At 39.6% G+C, this 20,181-nt stretch overlaps 1 protein-coding gene across 39 annotated transcripts in view; it reads right to left on the reverse strand.

Annotated features, from left to right (window-relative positions):
* Window positions 1-20,181, reverse strand: part of Nrxn1 (neurexin 1) — a 1,073,594-nt gene that overhangs the window by 415,221 nt on the left and 638,192 nt on the right. For 3 of the 39 annotated variants that reach the window (XM_021149704.2, XM_021149702.2, XM_021149700.2), the window contains exon 1: window positions 672-1,883. The exons of 35 other annotated variants lie outside the window; for them this stretch is intronic. In XM_021149704.2, coding sequence (XP_021005363.1) covers window positions 672-918 — 247 coding nt within the window. In that variant the 5' untranslated portion in view covers window positions 919-1,883. Of the gene's footprint in view, window positions 1-671; window positions 1,885-20,181 lie in introns of those variants that run through there. One more of the 39 variants, XM_021149701.2, reaches the window with a different exon arrangement.

Here is a 20,181-nt window from a genome sequence, read left to right on the forward strand (position 1 = left end):
GTAGTGGAAAAAGGATGGTTTCCAGGAGGAACTCTGTTTCCAGTAGGACTGACCAAGATCAGAGAGGGTGGCTCACTGTACTGCTGCCTTATCCAAGTAAGACACACGTGGGGTAAGAGGGAATGGCCTCCTGTTGAGTGGGTGCCTAGTCCCGGGACCTCTTTCCTGGCACTGCAGTCTGGAAGCAGCGCTTTGGAGAGATGCACAGGTTCGAATGCTCACTGCTTGGGCCAGGGAAGATGGTCTGGAGGTGGGGCAGCGCTGCACAGACAAAAGGTTCTGCAGAGTCCTCATCTCTCTCCCTCAGGTCCCTCTGTGGAGCGCGGCGCCCCATCTGGCCACTGAGTGACCTTCTGGCGAGAGACACCCCCTTCCAGCGGGGCCAGGCTCCCTGCCCAGGCTGGTCCTGTATTAGATGCCCACATCTCCCAGCACCTCGGCAAGGCATGCCCCTCCCACCCCTCACCACAAACACCCGCGCTGCCTTCACCCATCCCTTTCTATTGTCTTCAAAGAGATAAGTGGCTCCCAACAAGCACACCTAAATGCACCTCCCTTTTCTCTGGCTCCCACATCTTAGAGCCTTAAGGGCCAAGACGCCGCGATCAAGTGCAGGGTTGAAGAGGGGAAGGAAGAGGATAACCCGCAAGAACTTGGCATTGCAGACCCACCGTGTCCGCCTCGCAAGGATGCTGGTGACCTGTAGATTGCAATAGGCACTGAATGATGCTTGCTGCTGCCATGGAAATGGTGGATGTGGTGCGCTCCCAAACTGGATGCCCCCCAGGCCACTCCTAGGAGGCCGCTGAGGGTGAGCGGGACTATCCAGATCAGGGCCAGGCGCCCCCCTGCGCCGCCGCCACTGCCGCCCCCGGGCGATCCCAGATCGGCGCCGCACCGAAGCATCCTCTGGTACATGGCGGGGCGCCCGCCAAGGGGCAGCCGCCGCGGGAGGCAAAGTTTGGGGCACAAGAAGAGAAGAGGAAGCCGGGGATCGGGCGGCTCGCGGTTGGCTGCTGGATTGGCCGCCTTACCGCGCCAGGGCAGCCATCCTCTCCCTCCTTCGGACAGTCTTCTCAGGGTCCTGGAGTCTGCAGTGCCCTACACCCCAAACAATCCGAAACATAGCCGAGGTGAATGTAGCTGGCCGGAGGACTTGTCCGGAAAAGCAGACCCGAAGAACAGCAAGCGCAGAGAGGGTGGCTGCTTCCAGGTTTGCAGGGCTCCAGGTTCTCCAGATATACTCCCCAAGAGTTTCGGGCGAGAGTGTGTGCCAGGGTTGGGGAGCCTGGAAATTGTTTAAAGCTCCTCCCGGAGGGTCTTCACTTCTACATGACAGCCATCCACCGGGAATCCACTAGGTAAATCCATTTAGCATTGTGCGTGGGGAACTGGGAGACCACTTCGCCGGTCCAGCCTCCTTTCAGGAAAGAAGCAGACCCCATGGACGCAAGGCACCCCGTCCCTCCATTCAGCCCTGGCCAGCTCTCCAGCTCCCGCCAGCCTCACCCGGGCAGCGCGCAGAGCAGCGGCGCGCATCGCCTGCTCCAGAGGCAATCTCCGAGTCCGCCGCCTCCTGACACTACGCCCGACGATGGGTTCAGAGGGAAGTGGGCACCCTCGTGAAGACAGCAGGGATCGAACTGGGGAAAGCGAGCGGAGGAAAAGCGGGAGCAGATGAAGGAGCGGAAAAGGAGAAAATTTTAAAAAAGAAAAGAAAAAGAAAGAAAGAAAAGGAAAGAAAAATAGAAAGAAAAAAATAAATAAAAGAACTGAAAAACCACACACGCTGGTGAAGCAAGGGGCTCTATGCAAATCTGCAGTCTCCAAACAGCAAATCACCGAAGCTCGGATGCAATGCAGAGGACGAGCCTATGTAAGGAGGGAGGCTGGTCTAGCTTTCCGAAAAAAACCCGCCCGCTTTGCCTCTCCCTGGCATTCTCCACACATCATAGAGGCACGTGGACGCGATGCGGGAAACACCTAAAACGCAACGCTCCCTCCTTAGCCAGGTGATCCTTCCCTCTGAATCACTTGGGCAAAAGGCACTGTCCCCTACCCCTCTGCATAAAAGTAACCAGTGTCTTTAGAGCTCTTAAAAGGGAAGGAATTCTGCTTTTTTTATTGGACCAAACTTGTTCTACCGGGTGTTCAAAACCAAACTGCTAAAAAAGGCTTGACACCATCCACTCGGCGTCAGTTCCGATGATCTGCTTACTGCTCATATTATTTATAACAAAGAGCCCTCCTTCCCATTACAACATTGTGACTCCTAGAAGCCAGTGTAAGTCAGGGGAACTGAAAGTCTAGGAAGGCAACAGGATGAGCAGCCAAGGAAGAGGTAAAAGAGGGAAGCAGGGAACAAAAGAGGGAGAGAAGAGAAAGAGAAGTGATGTGAATTAACTGTCTTTCAGTAAATAAATTGGGATATCAAAGAATTCTTGAGATATGGACTTGTCCAACTGTGATCTCTCCTCTTCTAATGACGGGTTCTCACCCAATTTCATAAGGGAAATAGAATCAGGGCCAAACATTCTAAGACCTACTGACCCCAACAACAACAACAATAACAACAACAACAACAACAACAACAAAGACATTTCTATGAAACTGAATATCTCTCTGGAAAGCTTTGTGTCCCAGTGGGGTGGGGGGCAGGAAATAAAAAAGCCTGCCTATCATTCTAGATCCTATACTATTCATGTAACCAGACAGGTGGCCACCTCCAGATTAAGATCGGGGGCTATACCTGAAATATTGCCCACTATGTTAACGAATGACGAGGGCAGCAGTGTGCCCCCTAGAGTGAGAGTCTTGCAATTATTTCTGTTGCAGTAGAAATCCACATACCTCTGAAATCATAGCCTCTCATACACTTTTCACTCTATGTATAATATGCAGCAAAAATATGAGAGCCTGTGTTTTATTAAAATATTATTAATTAATGCTATATTAAGACAGGATATCATGTAGTGTTGGCTGGGCTTGAACTCCAAATCCTCCTACCCATTTTTCATAAGCACTGGGATTATAGGAATGAGTTACCATACTTGATGTGAACTCTCATACGCAACTTACTCTTTGAAAGTTATTCTGAGAGGATTTGATTCAAATCAGCTCCTTATTCACATGGCCATTTGAATTTGTATATTGGATGCTAGCTTACAAACAGGTAAGTTTGTGAATCAATCGACAAATAATAAATACCAGGGGTTCCATATCAAATATATGGCAATCCATCATTACCCCATTCTCCCTCAAATCTTATTTCATTTTACTGGGAATATAATTCTTCAGAACTTCATTATTCCATGTAAAAACATTGTTTCTCGGTTACCCAGAAAGGCTGAAATATCAACAGAACCTGCATCTCCTAAGGTATGCTGCCTGCTTATATCCTTGCGTTTTGTCAAGTATGTATGTTGGTTCGTATGAAGAGTCATCTCTATATGTGTTATATAAAGTACAGCTCCAAGAGAATGAAGAAAATCATCCCCAGAATCTGTTTTTAAGACTATAGGTCCAGGGATGGAGGAGATAGGTGTGTGGAGGAAAAGATCTGCAGTGAAAGACCAACAACCAAAGTTAGGATCACCAGAACCCCCATATAACACAGAGAGCACTTCAGGTATCTGTGACCCCACTGTCCCCCTAGAGAGACTGGAGGTGGTGACAGGAGCAGGAATATCACTTAAACCAGCTTACACAGCAACAAGAGATCTCGTCTCAAACGACGTACAAAGAGGGCAGGCACCCATAATTCACTGTCTTGTGACCTTCACACCTGACCTCCACACCCATATCCATTAACATGTATACACACATGTGGGGTGCTGCTTATTCTGAATGTGACATTTCAGTGTCTGTATGGAAAGAGGGGGGAAGACTGGTTTAGGTGACAGAAAAGCTGTTGTGCTTTCTTGGAAACATCTTTCACTAGTTATGTCACATTGCTTTCTTGGCCTCTCTCTGAAGCATCATGGGTTCATTCATAGACTACTCCCCTCTTATCTTTCTTAACAATCACATGAGGCAGAAAAGATACAATGCACTATTTAATGTTAGAGTGCTTTTTAAAATCCCCGTTCTCCGTGCATTTGAGGCAGGATACATCTTTTCGAATGCAGGTCTAAGCTGCATGGGCTGATTAATGTACCCAATACCTTATACCCTGTCAATCAGTAAGAAATGAAGTCTATCTTTTCCAGTACCCCATAGATGGTGTAATTTGTCCTTTCCTTTCCAACTAGATCCCCAAAAGGAACAGGATCTACATCTTCCTTTGTACTCCCTCTAGTGCCCAACATATGTGAAACATAGGTAATCTCAAACACACCAAGTTCTTATTATTTCCTATAGTTATGGCCCATAACCATGGCCACGATTATGGTCACCGTGAACACTGAAACAGCACATACTGAATCATTGCTGTTTGAGAAATGTCAGGTTAGGTTCTTCTGAACCCAAGTTACATCATTTTGAGTCACTAGTTAACAACTTTTTTGTGGTTCTATTTAGAGATATTATTTGATATCCATTGTCCGTTAACTTACATTGAACTCTTGACCCAAGTAAAGCTTATGCAAGACATGAATTTTGTCTGTCAAGGATGTTTGAGCCTGCAATCCTTTCAGTGACAGGACCAGGCATTAGTTTCAAATATTAAATTCAGTGAAGAAAAGCATAAAGGGGTAAGTAAAAAGCTTGAGAGATGAGTCAGAAGCAGGAAAATCATATACAAACCAAAACAAAATTTAAGAGGTATAAAAATTCTGGCACTAAATAAACTGCAAGCTGAACACTTTTGTGTGATACAGGACTAAAGGCAGGGAGGCAGAGAGGGTCTTGTTAAACTTGAGCTTTGAACCCCTTTGGGGGACTGAAATTTTCACTTTTTTGTGTGTGTGCATGCACTAATGATTATCAAAGCATCGGAACTAATTTAGGGTGACACACTCTAGTGGGGGGGGTGAAGAATCTTTCTGTATGAATAAACAAGGTTGATTGTATTTGTTAATATCTTGATTGCTAGGAAAAGATGAGGTAGCCTGTTAGGAAGTGACATCTATACATTAAAGCACATACAAAGAGAATCAATGCAGAAGATCCACTGGGTTTTCCAAAGACAGTTCACTGAAAAAGAATCTCCCTCCTGCCTTATATTGCTGTGGGCCTTGGGGGATAAAGGCAGGGTTAGGGAAAGGGTAGGCCGGAAATCTTAGTTTTACAGGGGTCTCAGGAGCTTAAGAAGGAGTATTTATCGCTGTCTTGACAGAGAAAATTGTAGCTATTGTCTTTCAGGCAGATGTCCAGGGCACCTTTGCAATACTTAGGAGGAACCGGGGTGGACACAGTACTGCTGCTGCACAGGCAGTGTTTGTTATAAATGGTAGTAATTTTGTGAAACAAGAAGCAGTTTTCTGTCCAGATGGTGGGCAAAACCTTACAGACAAGCACATGCCTCTTTTGAATGAGGTAATAAAGCTTGTTCTTATTGTTTAATCTGTGTCTCTTCAGATGACTAGGCTGGCAGTTTGAGATTATGCTAAGGGAAACTGAGGCATGTCTGATAACCTGTTGTTTTTAGATAGCTCAAAAAATTTGTCAGAGGAAACATGGGACTTTGGCTATCTGATTTTTTTTTCAGCATGTGTAGTCTTTGAAAGTCAGTGACTTTATCTGGGGCTCTCTTCTTCCCTTCTGAGATACAAACTCACTGCACTGCTCACACTATTCTCAAGCAATCCTCTTGCCTCAGCCTCTGCAACAGTTGGGGTTGTATCAACATACTGATTCCTCATCCACCGTTTATACTCTATTATCACAGCGGGGGAGAGTTGCTAAAAGTCTTGGGCCATAATTGTCTCTGATACTGCTGGAGCTTTGCTTTTTAGTTTGAATACACTCATCTGTTAAAGGTAGATTGATACATGTTGAAAGTCTTTGAAGGAAGGGGTTGGAACTGGCTCTCTTTGTTTCAATTTTTAATGTAGCAAATTGTGTGTAGTAGCCAAAATATCTTGTATACACATTTTACTTCTATTTGAATAAAATAATCTGAATCCTAAATGCATCAAAGCTTTATCATTTGCAATGATGCCAAAATAATACTGAGAACCAAAGAGTTATCTATAGTTGGCATGACTCAATGGTCTGACTGTATTAACTCATATAGTCATTACAAAATGAGGTGAAGTCGCTATTCACATTGTATCCTGATAGCCACCTAATACTGAGAGATGATAAGCTGGTCAATTTAGCACTACAACACTGTCATATTAGTATGAAGGAAAACATTTTTGGCAAATCACCTTTAAGCTTGCTTGTAAAAAGAACATAAAGAATAAAATATAAAGAGAAAAGACTAGAACCTCCTCAACCTTCCAAAAAGAGCTATACAATTTCATGCACAGTTATTATTAAGTTCTGTTTCTATAGTAAAGAATGGTCTATGTCTTGCATTCACTATAACCTATTTGGGGATCTGTGGAGGGTTAACCTTCACTTGCCTCTAACAACTCTAGCTCCTGACTACTACTCAAAGGAACCAGATAGATTTGTGCATTCAATCATCCCAAGATAACTCAAACAATGATCTACCATGAACAACCACATGAATAGCCTGGGATGGACAATAGTGTTCAGAAGTGAAAAATTAGGTTTTCCAGGAGGAAGAAGGGAGGTAAAGGAAATGGGAGGGAAGAGTGAGTGAAATTTGGAAGGATATAGAACAGGAATGGCCATTTCAAATTATTTTCTCATATCCCAAAGTTACTCTTTCTATCTTAAAGAATGGAATGGTCGCCAGGCAGACATAGCTACCTTTTCATGGTTTTCTTAAGCTTAATTGGAAATCCCTATGTCTCAGTATTAAGCTTTTTAAATAGTAAAGTAGACATTGATGTAGCAGAGGGGAAGTATATTAAAACCCACAGGCAGCACTAATCTTTTAAAAATAAAAATGAGGAGATGTCAGTCTTGACCCCATATTTCCACGGCCTGTACTCAGAACTGAAGGAGAAAAGAGGGAAGGACTCACAAAAGAATAGTCTGTGAGAACTCTATTAAAGGTAAACTCCTGGTCTTATTACCTCTATATATGATGTTAGGTCCTGAAGGGTATTTTGAGATTGATCAGTACAGAAGAACAAGGACACTAAGAAAGAAAGAGAGGAAATCACATCCCACAGTTAAAAAAGCACCCTTGGGCATCTACTGCAATCCCTTTGTTGTTGTTGTTTTTCCCTTAATATTGGTAAAACTGTAGTGGAATAGTCATTTTGTGTGTAGTTTGTATATAGATTTAGAAGTTCATTTTCATCCAGTAACAGACACAGACTGGTATGTATATGATAGTATATGATAGTCAATCTATCTATTACTTACGAGTCTAGTGAGTGATATAAATCAGGGAGAGTAGCGTAAGTTCAACATGAGCCAACATGGCACGCAGTTCACTCCAGTGAAATTCAAGTCTGGATATTCAGTTGATTTCAGTGAAGTCAGGGTTACTTATATTCAGGGCTGGAATATTTTATGATCTGTGTGTTTCCTTTGTCCTATTTAGTAAAAATGCAATTTACTATGGCCTAAATAAAAGTCAGCGCCTAAGCAAGGTAACTATCTATACATATTGCCGGCATCTGCTTGAGTACCAAGCATTAATGTCACTGTCAGAATGCATTGGTTGTCTACTTTTCAGCAAACTTGTATTGTTGTCCCATAGCCCACATTCTTCCAAGGTGAGTGTGTTCATTCCTTAGTTGGGAAAGATGGAGCTGGGGTGCAAGCATGTGAGTTTGCATCTCTCTCTACCATTATTGTGACATCATTTATCATCTCTCCAAGTTTGCTCATCTGCAGAAAGATTATGGTCCTGCATTTAATATTACTGAGACATGTTTTATGATGGGTTAAATACTTTATTCACATATACACATTTTAGTCAGATACTGAAAGCATAAACATAAGGAGCCTTGAAGTGTGTTTTAACAATATTTTCAACTCTCTTTACCCTGTCAAGCTTGCTAACTTATCAAATAATTTATTAATTTGGCTTTCCTAAATCTACCATGCTTAAATTATAGTGTGCAGGGAAAGACCTATAAGGACTGTTATCTTTTTATGCATCAGGTCACAGATTACTTTGGTTTTGGCTTCCTGATAGTTTGGTGACTAGGTGACTCTAGAGCTGCTGGGTTACAGAACAAGACTTGGGACCAATCCTCTGTCTGACTGATGCCCTTGACATAGGCTTTACTAGTGAACACAGTATGTTTTTTGATTAAGCTACTCAGCATTGATCTCACCTCCATTTAGCTGCCTCCAAAACTGTAGACAGGTTAGTGTGCTCTAAGCATGGATGATGGTGTTGGACCATTTCTCTGCTGTAAAGCATTTTTGAAGACTTCAAGACACCATCATTTTCATCTCATAGCAGACAACAGTCTAGTTGAAAAGTCTATCAATTTCCCTGCTTCTCTTTGCAGCTGAGCCTTTATTTGGTGACTGTGCTCCTGGCCTCCACTAACTTACCAGCAATGTGACTTTAGGTAGATTATTTAAACATAATAACTGAAGGGTCACTGTGTCTATTAAGGGATGTGATACATTTCAAGTAAGATATTACCTGTCACATAAATGTACATACTGATGTTGTGGCTGATGACAATTGGGTTATTTTTTTCCTTTATAGGAAGAAAATCAATCGTGGTAACATTTGTTTTCAAATAAAACCCAAGGCTTCTAATATTATAAGTAGCCATCCACTATGACAAAAGCAAGTCGATCATCTGTCCCAGGTGCTAGATGCCAAGGTTCGTGTCTGGCCAGCATTAACCACAGAGAAGACCAGGGCCATGGACCAGCTGGCACCTGTCTGCCTACAGAACAGAGCACAGTCCTCACGTTCCTGCCTCTCTGCACAAAAAGTAGCATGAGCTTATTGAGGATAGAATCAGATTTAGAAGGACAATTATAAGCCAAGGTAGAAGGATGTGGAACGAATGCACAATTTGTTGATTTTCTAGTAAGCACAGGCATTTAAACCAGAAACCAGACATCCTGTCCATACCATGTGTTTAATTTCCTGAGCATCCAAACTTTTAGATCATGAGCCAGCTTACTCTATCTTCACAATTCTATATTCTACATCTCCATTTGTTTGCAGTGAAATGAATGAAATCATGCAGTTTGAATAAGATCTTAAATAGCCTTACTTGGGATCTGTAATCTGCTCCCCATCAAATTCGGTAGTTATTAGATTAGGTATATGTTGCATTACAAATTTTTCACAGTAATATTTTGTTGTTAGTAGCTCAGCAGGCAAGGCCACTCCACTACAAAGATCTCCTTCACTGCAGGCAAAGTTAGAGCTGCATAGCATGGTTATAAGCCTTATAGTTGGCTCTGTGCAGCCTCACTAGTCTTATCTGCCTCAAATTCTGCTATTTCCCATGCAGACCCTGTGCCTCCAACCCTGGATGCACTTAACCTTTTTCTAAAGTGTAGCGGAATCTTAGTTTGTGTGCTTGTTTGTCCATTACACACCCTATTCCCTTAGGGAAAAAGAAGAAAAGGATACAACCCTTTCCCCATTCTTCCCTCCTAATATTACGTCATTCATTCTTCAATCAATGTGTTTGCGTATTTCTTTTTGATTTTTTGTTCCATTTTGGTTTTGTTTGTTTTTCATCCTGTTTTGTTTTGGTTTTCAAGACAGCTTTTCTCTGTATAGTCCTGACTGTCCTGAAACTCATTCTGTAGACCAGGCTGGCCTCAAACTCAGAAATCAGCCTGCTTTAGCCTCCCAGTGCTGGGTTTGAAGGTGTTCACCATCACCACCTGTCTTCAATCAAAATTTTAAACATATTTCTTTGTTGTAATTTTTTGGGATGCTGTCAATTATTTGCTTTCATAATTTTTGGAATATCAAAAATGAAGATAAGTAATAATATCCTCAAATTATAACTGTATAGAGTGAGCATATGAATTAGCAGTATTGGTTCTATCTCCGTTTTTAGGAGTTTCAAAGGACCCAAATTAATAGAGAAGTGAAACCTCTTCGTCAGCTGGCCCAGGAACTCTCTGGAAAACATTTTTCTTGCTAATAACCAATTAAAGAATAAAGCTTAATTTTAGCTAGCATGCCAAGATAATTGATTATAAGGAATAATAGAATTCATTGTGATGTTTTCCTACTCCTATAATAAGTGGATGTCATTCCTTCTCTTAAGGCATGAAAACCAAAATGCCACCAGGCTACGCGGCCTGGTGGCAGTTGAATTTTGAGAAAAGTTCAAAAGCTAACTTCTGAATCTGTGGCTGTATGAGTTTATAGTGGAAATGTTGTCGGCTTCATCAGGATAATCATTCAAGAGTGATAAACATTAAACTTAGCATCAAATATATTTACCGTGGAACAATGAGAGAACCATCACTGGGGAATGAAAGGACTTGGTGTGGACACTTCCTGACTGACATCTCCTGGAACGTCTATTTTTGGGAGAGGGTACATGTTCCAAAATATCAATTCCTAAAAGATGGGGAATGCTTTGTTTCTTGTATAACACATATTTGACCTCTGAAGCATTTTTTAAAAAAAAAATTAATCTATTTTTTGTAACTGTCTTCCTTTTCCTTTTGTAAAGAATTGCTTTCCCTCCCACTTGCTCTCTTCTGTTGTTGTGATGATTCCCCCAGAGGACCACGTGTTTGTCTTGACAGGTGTTAGTAGATCCAGAGACCTCTGTAGAATTGTTCCTGCCTGCACCAGAGTACAGTAGAAAGCATAACGCTGCAAAGGTAATGAACTTACCTTATTGCATTCTAAATAAAAGAAGCCACACAGCAAGTGGAATTAATTTGCTAATGACTTTGTAATGAAGCTTTCATTAGACATATGTTGTAGTCTTCAATATCTAACAGACGGTACATATTAAAACAAAGCAATACTGGTGATTTTTTTGAATGTCTAATGATTGCCTCATAGAATGTTCAGTAAAATAGTTTAGCCTCAGATTGTTTTATTACAGAGATACAATAAACATTTCTAGATATGCATTCTTTTAAAACTCTGATTAGATTAAATAAATGCCGGTTTCTCTGTTTCTCTTTAACAGCTAAAAGTAGATTTACTGTTTTATTGGTGGTGGTGGTATGAGTTTCTCAGACAATATCTCAGAAATCACAGGCTGGTAACCTTGAACTCCCTATGGTGGTCAGGGTGGATTTGAATGCCTGGCTCTCCTAACTCTACTTTCCCAGAGTTAGGATTACTTACAGCCTGTCTTGATAGAACCCAGCCTATGGCATTCATTTTTTAAAGGATGGAAAAACAGGAGTTTTATGTATAGTGTATATTTTAATTTATTAATAAAATTTAGAGACAACTGATTGAGAATATAAGTGTTTTAATCCAATTCAAAATGTTTTATATTAAAAGCAATGTTACCTAGCAGAGCAAGTATTAGCTTAAACGGTGGTTGAACTGAACACTTTAATGATCGATGAAAGACCAATACAAATAAATGTAATTAATACCCCCTTTATATTAGCAATATTTCATTTAAAATTTGTCAAAGACAAATTTCAAAACATTTCATAGAAAAATCTGCTTCTATCAAAAATCCTCTGTTTTGGAGCTTGGGCTGTCCCTTTCTAGCCAATATTTATTATAGGGTAAAGAAGAACTACAAATAAGACATCCTTGTGGCTCCACTCTGCTGTGATCTTAATTCCTTATTTTATTTTTCCTTGCAAATTCTCCCCTGCTTCCTTATAATCAAAGTTTTCCATGAGACTGGAAGATCTTATCGACCATGCATTTACTGTTATATCTTAAATTTACTGATTCAAATATTATTCACTGCCACACTTTTCAGGAGAAAAAGGAAACATGGTAAAAGAAAAGGAGAGGTTGGTCTTTTCTCCCTCAGCAGTAGCAGTCAAGAATGGCGTGGAAGCTATGCATCATGAAGAAAAGTAATTTCCTACTTGAAGGGTTAGACACTACTCTCTTTTATCTTGTTAAGTCAAATTTTTAGTTATTTTTTCAAGTAATACTGATTTTTTTCAATTTACATAAATATTCTCTAGGGAAACTTCAAAAGACCCCACAAACAGATATTTCTCAACCAATCAACAAAAGAGACAAAAAGTATAATAAAGTAGCAGTCTTAAACCCTAGCGCAAGCATTTATACAGCATGGGGAAGATTAAATGGCAGACAAGCTAACGATAATTAACTCAATAGGAAAAATTTTGTATTGATCCACAAGGCTTTCTTCTTCCCTTTCTTTAGGAAAAATACAGGTGATTTTTATTTTGAAGCTACTCACATACAGTAGCATTAGATATTTGAAAGCTATGTAAATTTCTGCAAATGCTTGTTTTACCTCTGAGTTAAAAAGCACTATTAACTACTGCCCTTGGTTGGCAATAAATTCATACTTGAGAAAATATGTAGCAGAGCACTGCAGTAAGCAGCACCATATGAGAACCATAATCAGTCTTAAGTGCATTTCCATTCATGGGGGCACCGAGCATTTCTTAAGTGATAAAGGCAAAGCATAAGCACATGTGCAGAACAGGGAGAAGGAAAATCAATAGCTGATTTTCACTCTCCATTGTGTAACTGTGTATTGCTTATGTGAGTCATGTTTGAGGAATTTGTAAGATTTCAATGATGAAATCTAGTATATCATATATTTAAGAACACAAAGTCTTCAGAGTGAAATCCAAGTGTTGTGACAAATCTTCTAATTGATTTCATCATATACCTTAGGTTCTCGGTTTTATCTGGCTACGGTCCCACCTTTCAAACGAGTGACTCATCTTTGTGTGCAGTGAGTGGTTGTGGAGCAAGCTCTATCTTGGTATTTTGATTGTGTGTTTCTACTTGTTAAAACACTGACACTATTAAGTCAGATTCATACTAAATTTCCTATAGAGATATTAAGGGCCAGACAACAATTATAGTCATGCAGCAGATAGTCCCTGCTCGGCATATAACTAGAGTATTATTTTCTAAACCTGGTGAATAAAATTATTGCGTAAGCCAGAAAATTGCTTGTGAAAGCTGAAGGGGATAAATACCACAGTAGCCAAATTAAAAGTCTGTGGACCAACTATCAAGCAGAATGAAATAAATCCATTGCAACAAAATAATCGTAGATAATCATAACTGTCTAAGATATTGCAGACATTCAGGGTGCCTGAGAAAACTGGAATTTGTAGAGATGATTTTATTTTGACCCAGTGAAAATCCATCAGCCCAACCATAAGTAAATACAGATCCGTTTGAATCTTCTAGGATTCTAGAAAGTTGGTTTTATGACACATCAGAGATGGAAAGTATGTTGAGATTAGTGTGGTTTTTTTTAAGTGCTAAATGGTGCAAATTTGAATGAGACCTGATTAATTATTAGGTAGTGTCTGCCTTAAACACAATCAGTAAGTAAAAAGAGAGTGAGGCTGTCCACAGTAATATTTCTGCAGAAGCCCTCTTCTGTCCTTTCCTAGAGCAAGCTATCACCCAAGAAAAGCTGATGTGACCCAGTAGCTCTAATTTTGCTTGCAACATCTTCCTGACAACGAGCAGTAGTTCAGAGCATTGCACAGCAATGCCGTCCTCTAAAAATGTTCCTTTCCCCCAACCTTGCTTACAATCATGTTGCCTAATTTAAGAGTGAGATGCTGGAAATGGAACTAGCATGTTTTTCTTTTTTTCAGCTTATTTTGACCTAAAACCGTGTAACTGTTACCAAAACTAGAGAGTCATTCCCCATGAAAAACACCCATCTTGACACCATGTCCTCTAAACCACAGTAAGGATGGAGAACCAAGAAGTGGAGGCGGGTTGAGGGGGGGGAGCATAAATGTTTGATGTCCTCTGACATGCTTTATTAAGGCCCTGGGCCATCTAATTCGACCCCTTAAGAAATCTTAAAACTAAGTGATCTACTTAGTCAGATGTCAGTGTATTGGATTTTAGGGGCTAAATACACCCCTGACGAATGTAACCAATTTCCAGGAAAGATGGTTACACACACAGGTGAGTCAGACCACCTATGTTCTAGGCACCCCACAGAGATATGTCTTCCTCAAGAAAACTGGTAACTTATGCTCTAGGTTTCTGAAGAGCCACAGCATTTTCAGAAATGTAAAACAGTTCTTTTTACTCCAAGACCATTAAGGACAGTAATTGGGAAATAAAGTGGACTAAGGCTCTCGAAAAGGAGAAAATGCCTTTGGGTAAGAACATTATGGACCTAAAAGGAAGAGCTTGTGTTGTCCTTGCTGAACATGTCAGGGAAAAAAATAAGACTAACAACATTCCATTCAGTAAAGATATTAATTAGAACGTGAAGACTGAGGATACTGCTCAAGAGCACTTACCCCACAATTATGAGGAAGTGACTTCAAATCTCAGCATCCTTATAAACAACGGCTCATGGTTGTGAGTGTTTGTAACCCCAGCATTGTGGAGCAGAGCTGTTCAGTCAGTCAAAGTCCCTGGCCAGTCAACCTAGCCCAGATGGCCACTTTCTATTCACAGTCTCAAAGCAATAAAATAGAAACCAATAAAATAGACATTGCACATCTTCTGAATTTTACATGCACACACATGGGTCTATGCTCTCATAAACTCATGTGAGCCAACACCATGCACGGGGCCCACCACACACCACTCACACAGACTTAAAACTTGTTGAAGCCAGATTCATATGCCCTCTTAACTTGGGGGTTGGGAGAAGTGACCAAAGGTTATTATTAATAAACACATCTTTCAGGTATTACATTCAAATATAAGAAATGTACAACACCAGACATTCATTCATGGGTTTATTAATTAATATTTGAAATTCTTTCCACACCTAATAAGTATGCAAAGAACACAAACTACAAAGTACAATTTCCAAGAGGCCTCAGGCTTATCAGAGAGACACGATTATGATGTGGTTCTTGGTGAAGAAACAAATGTTCAGGCTTCCTTATCATCCTGAACTGGGCTAATGCCAATGATTCTTGATATCTATGAAGAAGTTATGGACACTTCTTGACTTGTAGGACTTGAATTGCAGATTCAGTCTACATGGTGCTAAAGGAAAATTTTTTTCCCAGCCAATTTATTGTCCTGCCCAGGAACTTGCAAAGCAGCCACATGCATATCACAGATACGTTTATTGACCAAGTCTTTACTATTCACTTGGTTAATGGTGTTTATGAACTAAATATTAGAGGTAGACCTAAAAATCTTTCATATTTGACGTACCATCATTCTGCAGGACTGCTATTAACCTTGATATACCTGTACAATCACCTATCTACCAAAAGAGTACCATTGCTCTAATTCTTAGGGACTACACTATGATGAAATACATACGAACAGAAAGGTCTTGACTTCGGCAGCAAGAAAGCCATTGGGGCACAAGATCAGTAGTTATACTGTTTCCCTCAAAGAATGTGCTTGTCATTGCTTCCTGTGGTCCTCAAAGCCTCAGGCCAATATGTAAAACCACACTTGTTTTTTCTTCTGAGTATGTATTGTCTCTTCAAATTAAATAAAAATGTACCCATGAGTGATCTAGAAGGCCGACATAGAAGTTAAGATGACTTGAATGACTGTTAAGCTAATAAAACCCATTTCAGCTCACAGGACGTCATCTTCATCATATACTTATTTGCTTCAAAGCAGAAAAAAATAACAAAAACATTTATAAAAGTCTGCATGAAGGCTTGAAGGAATCAATTGATAAGCACAGTGTGAGAGGGACCCAATACCCACATGGTTAGTGTGAAATGTAACCTCAGGATTTTCACTGAACAGAAATATAATAAACAGACAACAGTTGCACACAATGATTTAAAAACATTTTTATGTGTTGTGGTGGGTTGAATATGCTTGGCCTAGGGAAGGGAGTGGTACTATTAGGAACTGTGGCCTTGTTGTAATAGATGTGGCCATTGGAGAAAGTTTGTCACTTTGGGGGTAGACTTTGAGACTCTCCTCTTAGCTGCCTGTTTGCATGTTTTCTCCTGTTTGCCTTTGGACCAACATATAGACCTCTCAGCTCCTTCCATGATATGCTTGCTTGGATTCTGCCATGCTTCCTGCCTGGATGATAATGGACTGAACCTCTGAATCTGTAAACCAGCCTCAATTAAATGTTGTCCCTTATAAGAGTTTCCTTGGTCATAGTGTCTGTTCACAGCAATGGAAACCCCAACTAAGACATGTATTGAAATATAATGTCCAGCTCTTGAAGTGAAGAATACTTTTCCCAAACCCTTACCTATAGTATCCATGAATTGTATTTGAGATACTTAGCATCACATTATAAGAGTTACATTAATGGACAAGCTGGGGAACAGATGGTTTTAGGAGACACATTCAGATTGGAGTAATGGACAAAGAAGAAATATTACACGCATAAATGTAGATTTATTCTATATTTGCCTTGTAACTATAGAAAAAAACCTAATTAAGTGGAAACAGACTAACAAGGTAGCAGATATTAGTACTCAATACCTGTGCAGGCTCCATAAAGGGGAGGACTAGGGGATTTTGAACTAAGCTATTTCCACAACGGAAATTCTGAAATGATAGTGCTTATAATAAGACAACTTCACTAGTCAACCAAGAAAACTGAAAGTAGGTTTACAGATCAGTAGAAATGAAGGCATTCAAAAGATCACCTTATTCTGTATTTGAGTGGATCTGGCATAGCCTAGAACATATGCATCCAATTTTTCTTAGAAGTTATGTAAATATTAATAATAAATATTTGTGATTATAATCATATACATTTAACCTATTTTATTCCTGTATTTTTATACCTAGGGAAATATATCCAATGTTCTTCAAGGAGGATGTGGAGTACAGTAATAAAAGATAGCTAAGAAAAGTAAAACAGCATTAACATCCCTAAACTAAATGAGTAGTCATAAGTTCGGAATCCTAAATACAAATAAGATAACAATTGTGAAAGAAGAAAGCCTGACAGGGACCAGAGTGGTGATCCTCCCCATGTAGGTCTCAACTCCTTTTTGGGTCACATATTAGATATCTTGTATATCAGATGCTTACATTTTTGCTGGCAAGAGTAGCAAAATTATAGTTATGAAGTAGCAACAAAATGATTTTATGGTTGGGGGTCACTAAGACATGAGGAATTATATTAAAGGGTAATAGGAAGTTTGAGGACCATTGAAATAGAGAGGAAAGCAAGACTGTCTTGATCCCACAGAGGTGACTGGTAAAGAAATCAAAGCAACTGTGAGACACAGGAAAAACATCTAAAATACACAAATAGGTAAATAATGGTGTTAGCACATTGTGTATGGTGGATGCTGTGTATGGGTGTCCTGTGTGGCTTTCATTTCACTGCACTGCAGTCATTCATACTGGTTATATTGTTAGCTTCTGTATATGTAGAGCCCATTCAACCATAAGGATAAAGAGGTTTCGCACTCAAATCTGACTTGAATTATTGACCTTGTATGACAAATCACATGGATTACTCTTATAAGAAAAGAAACAAATTGTGTAACTCCAAATAAGCAACACCAAAGCATTCAGCTCTCGTGATGTCACTGTTTTCTACGGTGTGGTACAATTGTTGCCAGTGAGGAAATGTTGCCATTTTCTGATGCCATTTTTTTATCTCTGAATATAATTTCCTTCCATAACATCTTCTGTGATGTCAAATGTATGCATATTAGAGCTCACAGGGAATATATATGCATATATACATAAATGCATAAATACACACACACAATGATTGTAGCCCTGTTCCTGCATATTTTGGTAATTTCCTATGCTTCTTCAATAGACACTGGTTATTCATAATCCAGCGTCAAGGGGTTAGCAAGTGGAGGGGACTCACAGCACCACAGCTAGGAAGAATATGTGGTGTAAACTAAGAATATTTACACAAATAAAAGCAAAAGAATAGATACCAACTGAACAGTGGAGCCATTTATATTTATGTTAAAGTTACACGAGGGTAGGGTATAGGTGTGTGTTGCCTTGAGTTTCCGGGCCATAAAATGATGTTGTTTTTAAAAATGGAGCCTGGCAGCCCTTTCTCAGAAAGGTGGAGTTTTCGATGATCCCTAGAGTGGCTGGAGGTTTAGGGCTTCCTCAGGAATCTGCATTCTTACTGGACATGGGACAATATATGTTTGATAAAGTTTGTGTGTATGTGGTTCATAACGAGTTGATCATGAATGCCTGCTGTGGCCTTTAGGAGTGTGCATTTTTCTCAAGTATGTATGTATTCCTGTGAAACTAAGAAATGTTAATTTCCTTAAGGTGTGCTGTCTCTTCCACTAGATAGTAAATACCTAAAAGGGTGCTATGGAACCCAGGCAGCACAATAGAACTCCATTTAGTTTTTTTCCTCATGCACCAGGCTTTTGCTCAAATTAATCATAAATAATTGTTTATGCTAAGTAGGCGAAAGATGACGGTAGATAGGAGAGTGAGCTTATAATCAGGGACCACAGAAGGCAGATATTGTGGTATCTCTTTTGTCTTGATGAGCAGGAACTGGGAAGGGCTAATGATCTATCTCCATTAGTTTTACCCTGCTCTTGCCAGTATTGATATTCACTCTCTGAAATGTGTTTGAGATTACCAAAAACAATCTTATGTGAACTGATGACAAACCGCAAATGACTAAAAAAAACTTTGTTTAGAGACGAAAGAAAAGTCTACCTACCCGCATTTTTGCTCCTCAAACTGAGTTCAGAAAAGTCAGTTCCATTTTAACATGCACATGTATGTTTGCATATGGATGCATGTATAATTTCTTCATGTGGGAAAACTTTGCAATCACTTTTGTCAATTAAGATCAGAGTTAATGAGCTATAAAATGAATTTGTCCAGGCACCAATGCCTTTACATTTTCTTTTATTACAAAGGTTACTCCTCATCTTCCACTCTTTTCTAACTCCCCCACAAACCTCATGTGCTTTCGTGTTATTATTAAAAATAGTCAAAAATCAAAGGTGGAAATCAAGACTTTTTAAAAAGGTTGCATAGAGACAAAATAATAAGAAATTAGTGTGAGACATATATTATTTAGGCTGGAATTTCTCAAATTTTGAAACAAACTTTCATATTAATTTCTTTTTTGTTGGTTTTGGTTTCTTGTTTTTTTGCTGTTTTTGTTTGTTTGTTTGTTTGTTTGTTTGTGTTTATTTTTCGAGACAGGGTTTCTCTGTATAGCCCTGGCTGTCCTGGAACTCACTCTGTAGACCAGGCTGGCCTTGAACTCAGAAATCTGCCTGCCTCTGCCTCCCAAGTGCTGGGATTAAAGGCGTGTGCCACCACCACCTGGCTCATATGAATTTCTATATGTTTCTAATGTCAATATATCTGTGCTCATGTATTGCTTTTTGGGGTTTGTTATTTTGTATGTTTTTTTTATTTAAAGATATTATTTCACTATGTAGTTCAAGGTGGCCTCAATCATAAGATCTTCCTGCCTTCACTTCCCAGATCCTGATGTTACAGAGTAAGTATATTTGTGTTTTTGAGATGGCCATCTACTTATGAGCACAGTGCCTTACAAACCAAAGGCAACAGCATTTGTGGAGGGTCTTTGTCTTATAATACTTTGTCAGAACTTCTTGTTTTTAATTCTTTTCCCTTAAAGATCTTTTGCATATATATTATGATTTCTCACGTTTTGATTTTGGAGGGATTTCTCTCTGTGTGAACATGTGTGTTTCTGCATCTAAGTGAACTTTTGTGCTTTTTCTTTGGCTCCTTTTCTTCTATTTGCTTTGTTGTATTCCAGTTTGATTGCTTTTATTTGGTCTTATTTAATTTGGTTTTAAATGTCTGTTTGTTTTCTAATGAGAATGAAGTAGTGTGGATTTTGATGGGAGGGGTGTTAGGGAGATTCTGAGAGAGTCTTGAGTGGGTAATCCTCATCAGACTACATTGTATAAAAAATATGTTTTCAGTAATAAGAAATGAACGGATAAGCATTCTAACTCAAAATTATTATAGCACTTCTTAATACTCAAAAATTAATTCATATATATATATATATGGAAAGATTCATTTAGAATGAAAATTGTTTATTACACCTTATTATGAGTGTCATGCAGACTACAAGATTAAGTGATTTACCCAAATTTGAAAGTTTATTAATTTATATACCATAA

Source organism: Mus caroli, chromosome 17 (genome assembly GCF_900094665.2).
Source record: "Mus caroli chromosome 17, CAROLI_EIJ_v1.1, whole genome shotgun sequence".
NCBI lineage: Eukaryota > Metazoa > Chordata > Mammalia > Rodentia > Muridae > Mus > Mus caroli.